Source organism: Callionymus lyra, chromosome 19, assembly GCF_982586985.1.
Source record: "Callionymus lyra chromosome 19, fCalLyr1.hap1.1, whole genome shotgun sequence".
In the NCBI taxonomy this organism is placed as follows: Eukaryota; Metazoa; Chordata; class Actinopteri; order Syngnathiformes; family Callionymidae; genus Callionymus; species Callionymus lyra.
Genome location: NC_141836.1, coordinates 6,316,384 through 6,329,979, shown reverse-complemented (window position 1 = coordinate 6,329,979; position 13,596 = coordinate 6,316,384). Strand labels below are relative to the sequence as shown.

The 13,596-nt window shown below is 39.9% G+C and overlaps 2 protein-coding genes across 3 annotated transcripts in view; one reads left to right on the top strand and one right to left on the bottom strand.

Annotated features, from left to right (window-relative positions):
• Positions 1–5,991, bottom strand: part of LOC148059165 (ephrin type-B receptor 2-like) — a 39,845-nt gene extending 33,854 nt beyond the window's left edge. The window contains exon 1 of one of the 2 annotated variants that reach the window (XM_087781170.1): positions 5,789–5,991. In XM_087781170.1, the coding sequence (XP_087637296.1) occupies positions 5,789–5,840 (52 nt within the window). In that variant the 5' untranslated portion in view covers positions 5,841–5,991. The remainder of the gene's footprint in view (positions 1–5,788) is intronic. The other variant, XM_087781171.1, reaches the window with a different exon arrangement.
• A 3,959-nt stretch (positions 5,992–9,950) lies between these two features.
• LOC148059164 (beta-lactamase-like protein 1) lies at positions 9,951–13,413 on the top strand. Its single transcript, XM_087781493.1, has 6 exons — positions 9,951–10,057; positions 10,945–11,048; positions 11,115–11,272; positions 11,547–11,761; positions 12,252–12,357; positions 12,426–13,413. Exons 1-6 carry the CDS (start codon positions 9,952–9,954, stop codon positions 13,411–13,413), a joined length of 1,677 nt encoding a protein of 558 aa, XP_087637619.1. The 5' UTR covers position 9,951.
• Positions 13,414–13,596: the final 183 nt, after the last annotated feature.

Below are 13,596 nucleotides of genomic sequence, written 5' to 3'. Positions count from 1 at the left end.
GAGAGGAGACACTAAGAGGACACACTTAGAGGATACACTGAGAGGACACACTGAGAGGACACACTTAGAGGAGACACTGAGAGGACACACTGAGAGGACACACTAAGAGGACACACTAAGAGGACACACTGAGAGGACACACTAAGAGGACACACTGAAAGGACACACTAAGAGGACACACTAAGAGGACACACTAAGAGGACACACTGAAAGGACACACTAAGAGGACACACTTAGAGGACACACTAAGAGGACACACTGAAAGGACACACTAAGAGGACACACTTAGAGGACACACTAAGAGGACAGACTGAAAGGACACACTAAGAGGACACACTGAAAGGACACACTAAGAGGACACACTTAGAGGAAGCACACACTTGAACAAAGATGTGAGTAGGAAGTATTTATTGCTAGATCTTATTATTGTTAATAATCTGAAATTATTGCTATTGTTATCATTTTCAACTATAATCAAACAATTTTCAACTGTAATCAAAATTTTTTCAACAATAATCAAACATTTTCAACTAAAATCAAACATTTTTAACTAAAATCAAACCATTTTCGACTTTAATCAAACAATTTAACTATAATCAAACAATTTAACTATAATCAAACAATTTAACTATAATCAAACAATTTTCCACCTAAATCAAACTATTTTCAAATTTAATCAAAAAATGTTCAACTATAATCAAACACATTTTAACTTTAATAAAACCATTTTCATCTGTTATCTAACAATTTGCATCTATGGTCAAACCATTTTCAACTTAAATCATATATTTTTTATCATATTTAAACCTCGTTAAACTGTAATATTAACTGTAATACATTATTTTCAACTGTGATTCATAATTTTCAACTGTAATACATCATTTTCAACTCTTATTAAGCAATTTTCAGAGGAAAGAAGAGAAAAATAGATCAGTTCATATTATTCTTGAATCTTATTCATACTTTTCTGTTTCACTGAACAGAACATTTATTTCATAATTGATAATCATTATTATTTCTCTCTCTCTATCTCTCTTTATATATATATATATATATATATATATATATATATATTTATATACTATAAATATCCATATTTTTTTATTAAACTTTTCATATCAGAAGTTGTATCTTTGTTAAATATGTGGATATTTATAGTATATAAATATATAAATATATATATATATATATATATATATATAGATTGATGCTCCATATATAAAATATGGAGCATCAATCAATCAAATGTAGCATCATGTTTGTTACAGAGTTGGTAAAAAAAAAGGTTAAATCATAAAATATAATATTTAATGAGGATCTGAGGCTCATTCATGTTAAACCACTAAAACACAAACACCATCATATCTACACAAGCGATCAATAGTTTTCTCTCAGCATCAGACCAGTCAGCGCGACGTCACATGACCACAGACGGTCGGCGGCGTAACCGATGGACGCGAGTCCGACAGACGCGGTAGAAGAAGAGGAAATGTATCTTTGGAACTAACAGATTTTAAAACAGAGAAATCACTATTTCATGAGGAGTCTGTTCCTCCCGTGATGAAATCCGAGCAGCAGCAGAGAGTCCAGTAGCTCCAGGCAGGAGCCTCCAGACTCGCCCGCAGACTTGAGCAGCGCCGACCTCCATTTTTAATGATTTCTTTATTAAAAAACATAAAGTATATCGACTCAGAACCGTCAGACCTTCGATCACGGCGACTTCTTCTATCGATCGAAGGAAATAGTTCTACATTTTTCACGGACGCCCCCCGACATTGAGCGCTGACCCGTGTCTCGGGGGAAGGACGGGGTCAGAGTTCATCACGTGTCGTGTGGAATTCGTTAATTCAGCCTCACGCGGGTGTTGCCTGTGGTCGGGAGCGACGGCGCGACGAAAAGAAAAAGAAAAAGAAAAGCCAGACAATACTAGACATTTTTTTTAAACTCGTATTTGATAGATTTAACTTGATGATCGTACAATAGCACTGTGGAAGCACATACCTCTGCCAAGGACCTTATTTCACGTGACTTTATAGAAGACATTAATTTCTTGGTCTTAGCGTTAACATATTCAAAAACTATATATAAAAACCCAGGAAACAATGTCCAATTACAACTATAAACTGTAATCAAACAATTCTCAACTTAAATCAGACAATTTTCAATTTAAATCAAACAATTTTCAACTTAAATCAAACAATCTCAACTTAAATTAAACAATTTTCAACTTAAATCAAACAATTTTCAACTTAAATCAAACAATTTTCAACTTAAATCAAACAATTTTCAACTTAAATCAAACAATTTTCAACTTAAATCAAACAATTCTCAACTTAAATTAAACAATTTTCAACTTAAATCAAACAATTTTCAACTTAAATAAAACAATTTTTAACTTAAATCAAACAATTTTCAACTTAAATCAAACCATTTTCAACTGTAATCTTACATTGAATGAAGATGTGTCCAAGCAGCAGCAGCAGCAGTCAGAGGCCATACAAGTGAGCGACGGTTCCTTAAAAATCTTCCTGAATCCAGATGAAACTAAAAAAAAACTCTTTCAATTGAATTATCTTTAACTTTTTTTTTTACAATTTAAAAATGTCTGGAAAAAGTTGAAAATTACAAAATATTAGTATAAAAACGTTAGTATAAATAATAATAATAATAATAATAATAATAATAATAATAATAATAATACGTTAAGCGTCAATTCAAAAGATTCAAGGTTACTTTACAAATGACATTATTATTGTAAATACATATATATATATATATTTTAAATACTGTGATATATATATTTCGTTCTAATTACACTAAAATGTAAAACGTAAGATAATACTTTTGATTTACCTTAGATTGTGTGAAAAATATATATAAATAAATATATTTTTATCTCAATATGAGGAATAATTATCAAATATTAATACGATTAAACACAATTTTTTTTCACGCGCATACTTGGAGTCTGAAGCCTAAACTCTTTGACTCACGTTTAACGAGTTTAACCTAAATTCCGTTTTTCATTCGTGACCTGAATGAAGTACGATCGCAGTCGGACGAGCATGTGCTCTTGAGCAGCAACTGTCTCGCGGCCTCAGGATCAATATGATCTCAGGACCGTGGAGACAAACTGGACCTAATGGGATCATTTAAGGAAAACAAAAAAGCTTAACTTTACAATCAACGTCTAACTCGAAGCTACAGAAGCTGCTCTTGGGCACGAATCACATTAAAAGTACAATAAACGTTGATATAAGTTCACGCCGGGCGGCTGCGGCTAAAAAGAATCTTCGCCTCGCGGCGCCGGTGGAGATCCTGGTGTGACCCGGGAGGTCCGGTTATCGCCGATCAATCCCCTCGGTTTAGGGCGAGGGGCACAGCGGGGGGGATCCACTCTGGAAAGGTCAGCTCCGAAAATTTATGTGGGGAATCTTTGGATCGTTGGACTCGAATCAAACAGTTCGTTGTGTAGGTTTGGACTCGATCGAAGGGTTAAAACGAGACCCTCGTCCTCGAACATCTGATCGTTGTTTGGAGGCTCAATGTCAGATATTTCCCATCAACCCCTGCTCTATACTTTCCTACCCGTGTCCTCATCTGACACGTCCATGTATCTCCTCTTCATCCCACACTGATCCAAACCTATCCCAGAATTCCATAAAGCGACCGGTTCCACCCCGTCTTCACTCGTTTCTTCGCCTCCCTTGATCCGTCCGTCACGACAAGAGGCGTCTCCGTTTCATGACCTTTGCTCTCTCGCTTAGTTAGCATGTAGCTAGTGTTAGCAATTAAATACACCGAGAAACGGAAATAAACTCGATTTAAACAAATATCATGTGGACATTAAGATGGATTAATGATTAAATAGGATGTTAATAATGAAAATATGACACATTTGATATAAGTAAAAGCTTATTTTGTATTTGCCTAAATGACACAATGAATTAAAATTAAGCTAACTACACCAAAAAATAAAGTATTTCACAGATGCTAGTCTAGTTTTGGACATCGGTCTGGTTATTATAATTATATAATTATAATTATATAAATATAATTATAATTCATGAGACCATTCCTGGTGTTTCAGTGATACAACTGGTGTCTCAAAAATACTTTAGGCGTATAGAAACGTGCCTGTTAGCAAAGTTAGCTCGTACAACGACAGCTACGTCGAAGCGATACTTCCTCCTCATGGTAGAAGAAAATATTGATGAATATTTCGCTTTTAACCTTCCTGCTGTTTGTTTTTGTTTTAAATAGTGTGTGTTACGCAGTAGTTTCGTCATAGTTTAGCTAATCCAATTTAAATTAAATTAAATTAAGTAAGTTAAAAAAGCTTTAAAAAAATGTAAATTTAATTCATGAATTCAATATTTTTCCCAAAGACAAACATTTAAATCTAAATCATGGTTTGTATTTCATTAAGAAACTACATCTTAAATCTGTATACAATTAAATAAAAAAAAAAACGATTAATTTACAATTATTGATCCATTTTTTTCTGAGAATACTCTTGAAAAATTAAAAACATTTTCGTATGCTTTTGTTATTCTACAACAACCAGGTTATTATATGAAAGATTCAAGTCGTGTAGTAAGAAGAATACGATCAGGAAGTTTAAAGCGACTACGAGGAAATAATCATCGAACCTCCTCCCAAATTTTCTCCCTGATATTTACCGATAAGATCGAGCGGATTTGAACGTACGCGCAAAATATCTCTTCTTTGTCCGACACGGAACCATCTCAAGAACCCGATGAACCGCTGCCACGAGACGCTGAGAAGATACTCCCTGTTAGCGCTTTAGCATCGGAATCCGACGCAGACACGATCCAACACCATCTTGACCTCGACCAATAGCATCATCCGGTTATTTATCCATTAAATCACATTTTAAGTCATTTCTTCTCACTGTATAAAACCAGAGGATTCACAACAGAACGCACATCACACCGTGGACGTTAAAATAACGAAGGATATCGCGAGTCGTTCCTGGTGCCGTCGGCCCCGGACCACAACACAAGGCTGCGTGTGGGCCACATGCGAGGCCTGTGAGAAAACCTCTCAGGGGCCCCGACAATGCAACGGAGCGAGTCTTACAGTAATCCCACGCCGCCGTCCATAACAATGTAAACTCCTCCTTATGCTCTTTATGTAGCGACTAGATTTTTCCCTTTTTCCCACGACTTCATGAGGAATTTTCTTCTTAATGATACTTTATTTTATTTTTTATTTTTTTTAAATCCCTTATTTGTCACAAAAATGTCAAATCGATTCTTCTTTGTTAATCTTTGTTACGCATCACAGTCCAGAATGTTCCCAAAAGGAATTTTCCAAATTGATAGATTTATTTTTCTGTTATTTATCAGCAAAATTGATTGATTTATTTAGAGAATTGTCGCCAACTGACGTGCAATGTCACAAAATAAGACGCCATATTTCTTTTTTTGGGGGGGCATGTGGACCGGGTTTCTTACTTTTGGATTGTTTTAGGGTTGATTTCTCATTAATTCCATGTTGTCGCTCCAGATATTCTCGTTGTTTTTTCTCGTAAATCATCCGTGGAGAAGTGGGAAAGAAAACCTAAACTAGCCGAAGGTCTCCGACACACTTAATAAACAACACAACTTCCACACATTCTGACACATCGCCTGGAAAGTTCTCAACCAAAACAAAATCTCCGCAGCGACTCACTTTTAAAACGCATAAACAAATGTCGCGAGAACTAGTTTTTCGTCAGTTTTTTCTCGGCGACGGAAACTGAAAAAACCGACAAGCCCTTTACCTTCGGCCGTCCAGGCGGCGGGCAGGATCCACAGCAGAAACAGCAGCTCCATAACCCCCCGCGGTGCCCGGCAGTGATCAGGGAACAGCTAGAGCATCCATCGGCCATCGAGTCAGTCACTGCCTCGTAGCATCCTCCTCCTCATCCTCATCGTCAGCTCAGGGATGAAGACTGAGTGGCTGCTGCTACCGCGACTGTTCGGGCCAAACCAAAAGGCAAGAGGAGAGGGGGGCGGGGGGGTTGGTGGTGGGGAGGGGGGGTGGTGCACCCATAGAACAAGTGGACACCTTCTCTTTTGAATGATCTACTAATGGGGCGACAGAACCTTCTCCACTTCTTCTCACCGACACCTGTAGTCGCCAACAATTATTAGCTATAACTTCATTTTTTTTTTACACTTTTTGATTGTTTATGGTTTGGTTTTGACAAGTGTTTGGGGGGAGAAGGGGGGGACCTCAGTGGTCCCTAACATCGGCCCAAAACTCGTTGGCAACGGATGGGTGGACGGAGCTTCTCCGGGTTGATTTCGTAACAGCCCAGGCTTCCATGCGAGAGGAGGAGGGACGGAGCGCAGAGCTCAGTGAGGAAATAGAGCAGAAGAATATGGGCCTGACAAAAAGGAATCCAGCCCTGGCTCCAGATGAGTGAGGGCTGCACAACAACAGATTAAAGCCACACAGGCCCCGGTTTCCATGGAAACCTTTTCTGCTCAGGGACAGGGGCGCAAGAGAATTTCAGGCAGATTGTAGGTCAGACGCGCCATCAGCGGCCCAATCACACATAATCTATCTTGACTTGTGGGTCATAGATTTGAGCAGGAAAGCTGGTGCCGTTCCGCCGCCTCACACCCCCGAGTGAGGACCAGGGATCAGAGGTGCCCAAGCACCCGAGGACATGGACACCAGGTCCGCTCGACTCAATTACGTTGAATCACCGTTAAGAGATAAGGGCGATAAGAATTGACGTGAATCGGGAAAATGTACCTTTTGGTCGTCGCCCTGAGACGACGTCTATTTGCGAAGCCACTATAAATAAGTGAAGATGCGAAGTGACGTGTGCTGGCGGAGCAGCTGTGCAGCAGATGTCCCGGCGCTCGGGGAACAAAAGTGTGGCATCAAAACTTGAAAGTGATGAGGTAAATGTTGTCGTGTGTTTGTGTATGTTTTGCAAACCCGAGGGCGCGATTATGCCAAATATTTATGACTAATGTGAAACCTCCGCCGTGGCTCACGCGACTTGGCATGAAGTACTTTCTCGTGGCAGAAAATATGAATCTTTGTGACAAGTTTGTCTGCCTGGAGATACAAAGACGTTATTTGTTTAACGTTGATTTGTTCTAATATAAATGTGTTTTCCATACATTACTTTACTTTTGTTTTAAACACAATATTTTGACCAGTGTTACTTACTAACAGTTTCCATAACCAATTACATACTGTTTTTATTTTGTGTACATAATACACTCAACTGAAAGAATCTCTAAACTTGAAATGTTGTCACAACACGATCTGGAGATTATAATCCATGCGTTTGTTTCTCGTTTAGATTATTGTAACAGTTTATTTTGGTGTCTAAACAAGAAGGATCTGTCTCGTCTGCAGTTGATACAAAACCTGCTCTAGTAGAAGAACTCACATTTCCAAGATCTTTAAAACTCTTCACTGGCTTCCAGTTTATTTCAGGATCAAATTTTAAAATTCTGGTTCTTACTTTCAGATCTATTCATGGTCAGACCTTCCATCACTGATCTGATCCAGCCTTACACCCCAGCTCGGGCTCTGAGGTCTGTGGATCAGAATCTACTGATAGTTCCTGAACACGGTTCAGGACCAGAGGAGAGAAATCCTTACAGACTGTTGCTCCTAAAGCTTCGGAACGATCTCTGTGTTTGATGATCTACTGACTCCTTCAAGAAACATATTTTTCTGGGACTTCTGTGTTTTTTTTATGTGTCTTGATCTTTTAAAGTATATATTTTAACTGTGTATTGTTTGAGATTGTTCAAGCGCTTCGTGACCCTGGTCTAGAAAGGCGCTTTACAAATAACTATTACTTACTTACTTACAATTGTATTATTTTCAAGTACAATCAAACATTTTAAGCGGTTATTCAGCAATTTTTGTGTACCTAGAATTTTCAACAACACACATTTTCGACTATTGTCAAATAGTCAAATTATAGCTAAAATCAGCAAACAGAGAGAAGGATGTTTATTACTTCTGCACCTAATTCATGCTTTTTATTTCACTTAACATTCTTTTTTTACCTCAAACTTACGTTAATGCGATTTAAGTTGCTATTCATAAATGTATTATTTCACTTTATTTAAGTGTAATTTAAAAGCTTCTGATTCACACTTTAAAATGCAGAAAACTGTTTCATTATATGTTTAGTTAGCTTTGTATTGTATATTATTTAGGGTTTTTTTTGTTTGTATTTTTTGTATGTTAATAAAGTGACGTAATATACTGAACACGTATTAAAAGGTGTTTTTTAGAACTGTAATATTTTATACTTTTTGAATACCCTATTAAAAGCTTCTTAAATATTGAATTATTTATTATTCTAATGTTACGCAATTTAAATGGAGTAAAACGTTGAGACGAATAGTTTAATAAAGTCTAATAAATTATAAATTATACTTTTTTAAGATGAATGGACGGGAGTTTTATGGAAGATAATAATGTTTCACTTTTTCAATTTAATTTAATTTCTTTAAAATAATTTGTGATTTAAAGCAGGTACCATTTTTAAGTGAAGTAAAGCGAAGTGATTCTGCGACACAACACGAAGGTATGTTTAAGGACCTACTACGCCCTCTAGAGGTGGCTGGAAAAAACGTCGCAGAAATGTTTTATTTACATTTCGTTTACCTTTTTATGCTTTTTTTTTTTTAAGTGCAACAAATCGATGAGCGTGAGTCACTGTGTCATGTATAGCATGAGACAAAATGAATGACATACCTGTTGAGGTAAAGTTCCGGGAAAAAGAGCATCTTGACCAGTGAAGCCCTCGAGCTGAAGCAGAAAGTGTTGAACTACTTCCGGTGCCTGAAAGCAAATGTCATACTTGTCGAAGTTTTTTAATTTTTTAAGAGGCCCATCCTGTAAAGTAAAACATAAATTACTATCATGGAAAAAACAAATGTTAAGTTGAAAAGCTTTTAAAAAAAAAAAAAAAAAAAAAGATTAATAGACAAGGTATCAATAATCAAACGTTGCGTAACATTAATCGAAAAATAAATATGTAAGAAATGTGATAATTTATCATTATCAATTATTAATACCTTTTATTCTTTATAACTTTAAAATTATAAATTAAATTAACCGATTATGTTCATGTATACATATTTTATAATGAGAGGTAGATAAGTACCAAACATTGAATAATATCTTGTGATAATAATAACATTAATATGATCTTATTTATCACCCTCTGTGTTTCACGACAAGCTCATTGCTATCAATGGTATTTCAAATCCTAAAATGTATAATTATATAGATGCGAGAAACTTTTTAATGATTCCCATCTACAGCAATTGTATTCAAATGTCCTTTTAATCATTTTAAATTATAAAATGATGCAGGATTTTGATTTGTGGATGTCAATTTAGCCCAGAAATAATAATGACCTACATAAACCTTTCCAATATAGTTATTATTTAGATTGTTATTATTATTTGTATCTTGGTTAAAAGTTCACCTGAAGGAAGTGAAAGTATTTTGGTCGGGCTGCACACGTCTTCTACTCCATGCTTCAGATTTGATTCAGTTTTGTATCTAAAACAAGCTAGAGTCAAGCTCTGGTGGTCTCTGATCCTGCTGCGAGAGAGGAGGGGATCTTCCCTTCGACGTGGGATTCCTCAACTGCTAAAAGTCAGCGCACAGGATGAGATTGATGACGGCGAAACAAGCTTCCTCATCCCTGCAGATTATGATGTCAGAGTGGAGTGGGAATAGAATCCCGCCCTCAGGGATCACACTGAGGATTAAGTGCGTGAAGGTAGTGTTGGTTCTTTGACTGCTCCGGCCACTTCGCTCCTCCGTCAACCTTCAGACGGATGACGGACTCCTTCGCTGGTGAGTCCTGCTACATCTCAGATCAATTCCTCAAGGACCTCTTGAGTTATCGTCCGGTGAATTCTTGTTCACAGCCGCACTACGATGAAGGTGAAATGGACCATGCTGGGCATGGTGGTCTTCTTTCTCCTCTCCGTCGTCATGACCTTCTGCTTCATATGGCAGTATCGGATGCCCAAACTGAAGATAGGTAAGGATCTCTCACCTTCTCAGATTGTCTCCAGGAGCACCTCAGGCCTTCCTCTGATTTAATTGCTAGTTTCCAAAAGAGACGGCGGGATTACGAGAATCTGCAGGATTACCAGTCCAGTAAAAGCAGAGCTCCTGTCGGAGAGCAAGCCTGGGCGGCGGAGCAATCCGTCTTCTATGGAAGATCTATAGTCGTACATTTGATAGAGTCAGGGGTGTTTGAAACTACCTTTCTATAAGGTGCTAGACACCGTGGTTATATATTGATAACCAGTGCATCAAGGTTTTTGTGGGATTCAATCATGACAGTATTTTTCAACAGCTTTTTCTGGGTATAAAGGGAATTCTTTGAATGGCAACTAAGTGACGGACAACACCTGTCGAAGAAGTGTAAGGAAATAGCTCTGTAAACCAGGGCTAATCAGAGAACTGCACTAAGACACAACCACTACAAAAAATCAACTAGGCCTGTGGAGAAAATTGCAATTGAAGCTTTTTTCTTGAAATATTTGTCTTGTAGTTTTAATACATCTAGTGCAAAAACCCATCTGCAAGAGGAGACTCCAGAGGGAGTCTGGCTCTTTTGCCTGAAACTGGAATTAACAGATCTACCTCCTGGGTAGATCCGGCCAATTTAAAAGAGAATTAAAGTGATTATGAGACAAAATCTCCTCAGATAAAGTGATCTAAGATCTCCAATTTGTGTTGGATCAATCTAATGCGACCACCCTCAGTGATTATCTGATCAGTTAATGTATTCTGATGCGTCCTTTTTAAGGTGCTTTTGAGACTTTTCTTAAGCATACCCAACTGTTCACAAGTATTTCTTTGGACCTCTCTCAGAATCATCACACACTTTTGAACACTTGTTTATTCTGTCGTCTGCAGAAGTAGCTGAGAGGCAAGTGGTGGTAGACAAGATGTGTCCTTCCTTCCCGGAGCCAGTGCCACTCAAACATCCCATAATCTCACTAAGGGTGGCTTTGGAGAAGGTGATGCACCACTTTGAAAGATGAAACCTCCTCTGAGTGTGTTTTGACGCCACTTCACGCCTGCAGATTGATCTCCTCCTGAGGACGAGTGCCAACAAGAAGAACCTGCCGGCGCTGTCGGCCATCGTGGTTTTGAACGACTCCATTCTCTGGAACGAGCATTTTGGCAGGAGGAACATAAGCGACCCGACTTCCCCGCCACCCGACGAGTACACGGTGTACAGGTGAGCTCGCGTTAAGGTGTTGGATTCTAACCACCGTTGGGGAAGTGAACATCACTAGCCGTCCATTACACTAACAGCCTGTCCGACCCACAATCCTCGGACATAAGTCAAATTCTTCAACATTTGCCTTGATACAGATGAGGATTAGAGTAGAATTAGGTGTAGGAATTAGGATTACATCTCGTGTATTAGACGGACTATCACATATGAGGCGCGCACTAATGAATGACTGGGCATCTCATTTGTTAAATGGTGCCGTGGCCCCCACTCCCAGGATTGCCAGCCTGTCCAAGATCTTCCCCGCCCTGATGCTCTACAAGCTGTGGGAGGACGGGCTGGTGGACTCGCTGGACGACCCGCTGGACAAGTACTTCGACGACTTCACCATCAAGAACCCGCTGGGCCAGAGCGGCGAGGGTTCCTCGGCCAGGGTGCCGAAAAGTCGCTCCCCGACGCTGACTCTCCGCAGAATGGCCAGCCACCTCTCTGGTAAATGTGGATTAACTTGTGACTTGTTGGACGGGTGTTGACTAAGCTGGTGGAGGAGATGGATGTGAGAGTGAGAAGCAATTACTTCACATTTGCATTAGAAATACCATTGATACGTTTGTGTTTTAAGTGCTTTCTAGCTGATGTGCGTCCAAAAGATTGTGATGGAGTTTATCATTGGTGTCAAACAAATCTCACTCAAGCTTGTGTCATTTTATCTGTTAAATAATAATCATAGAGAACGAGAAACATGCAACAAAACTAGATAAAGGCGTACTTTTTAACTGTCAATGGCGTCTTAAGAGGTTCAGCTTAAAACGCCTTATCTAGCCACTAAAAATCGCTTTTTTCAAGGCAAGTTTTCCGTCCTTATCTGTGGTAGTGGTCCTGGTAGGAGTCCCCATAACAACCGTCACTAAATAACCCACATGCTCCATGACAAGGCAGCTCCTTAAATAGAAAGATTTGTTCACCTGATATATTTCTACAGGGTTACCCAGAAGATTAAGGTCAACTAATCTCCTTTGGAGTGGAAACACCCAGGAAGCTCGTCGGTTGCTGCAGGATGACGTCCTTGTGGCGGATCCTGGCACCAGGTGAGACGACGAAAGGCAAGATGGCGTCTCTTGTGCCACTTCAAACAATATATCTTTTTTTTCTTCAGGTGTCACTACAGCAACGTGGCCTTCTCTTTACTCGCCGAGGTCTTAGCCCAGAGGGCAGGGGCGTTGGACTTCGAGAATTGGGTCAATAACAACATACTACAAAAGCTCGGAATGGACGAGACTGGATTCAACATCAGCCCGACGGTCCAGAGACGGATGGCGGTGGGCGTCTATGGCACCGGTCAACCCGCCCCCCTGTATGACCTCGGATGGTACCGACCGGCGGGTCAGATGTATTCCACAGCCGCCGACATGGCGAAGCTCATAATAGCGTTGTTGGGGGCACACGGCGGTAACCTGCTCCGCCAGAACACCCTGAACACCATGATGACGCCGCTGCTCAAATGCCAGGAAGGCTACTTCGCCAACGCCACCGGGACGCCCTGGGAGATCAACGAGCAGCACGGCTACGACGTCGTGCGAAAGGACGGAGACCTGGACGGATACGCGGCCAGTCTGTCCCTAGTGCCGAGACTGAAGCTGGGACTAGTGATCCTCATGGCGGGCATCCGACCGGCAGGCCAGGATCTTGTCAGACAGTCCTACAACGACCTCATCCCCGCCGTGGTGAACGCTTTCAGAGAAGCTCAACAGACTCTGAGACCTCCGCCGGACCCGGAACCGTTTAAGGGCTATTACACGTACAGGAATATGACTTTTTACGAAGTAAAAGAGGGCGATGACAAGGTCCTCATCTTGCAGCAGTTTGGACCGCACGTGGACAAAACGGTGCCGCCCAAATACCGAACTATCCGACTCGACTACCTTCAGGAAAGAGTGTTCCGATTGGTGTTTGACAATCCATACCCTTGCAAGATGATGGTCAACGGTGCCTTAGTGTCCTTGGAGACGCAGGACAAGCAGCTCTTTAACTTCCATCAGTTTAACGAGAAAGGTTTGTCTCCAGGCTTTGACGCTCCGGGACTGAACACGTACATGGTGGTGAGGTTGGCCGGGAGGCCGCTGTTTACGACGGTGAAAGACTGATCGTCTTAGAAAAACTGAAGCAGATCTACTATCGGTCACTCAGGTTATTGTAAGGGGCTGAACTTAACGGTCCAGTCCAAAATATTCTCAGGTGTGTGGTTGCCTTGAAACATCAAATCCTCACCATTGACTGTTCATTTTTTGGTCCATGTCTTCAAGTGCCTAAAGTGCATCAGCTTAATG

Coding starts and splice junctions, on each gene's coding strand:
- LOC148059164 (XM_087781493.1), top strand. CDS start 9,952: ATGAAGGTGAAATGGACCATGCTGGGCATGGTGGTCTTCTTTCTCCTC. Junction 11,049..11,114: donor TAAGGGTGGCTTTGGAGAAG/GTGATGCACCAC, acceptor TCACGCCTGCAG/ATTGATCTCCTCCTGAGGAC. Junction 11,762..12,251: donor AATGGCCAGCCACCTCTCTG/GTAAATGTGGAT, acceptor ATATTTCTACAG/GGTTACCCAGAAGATTAAGG.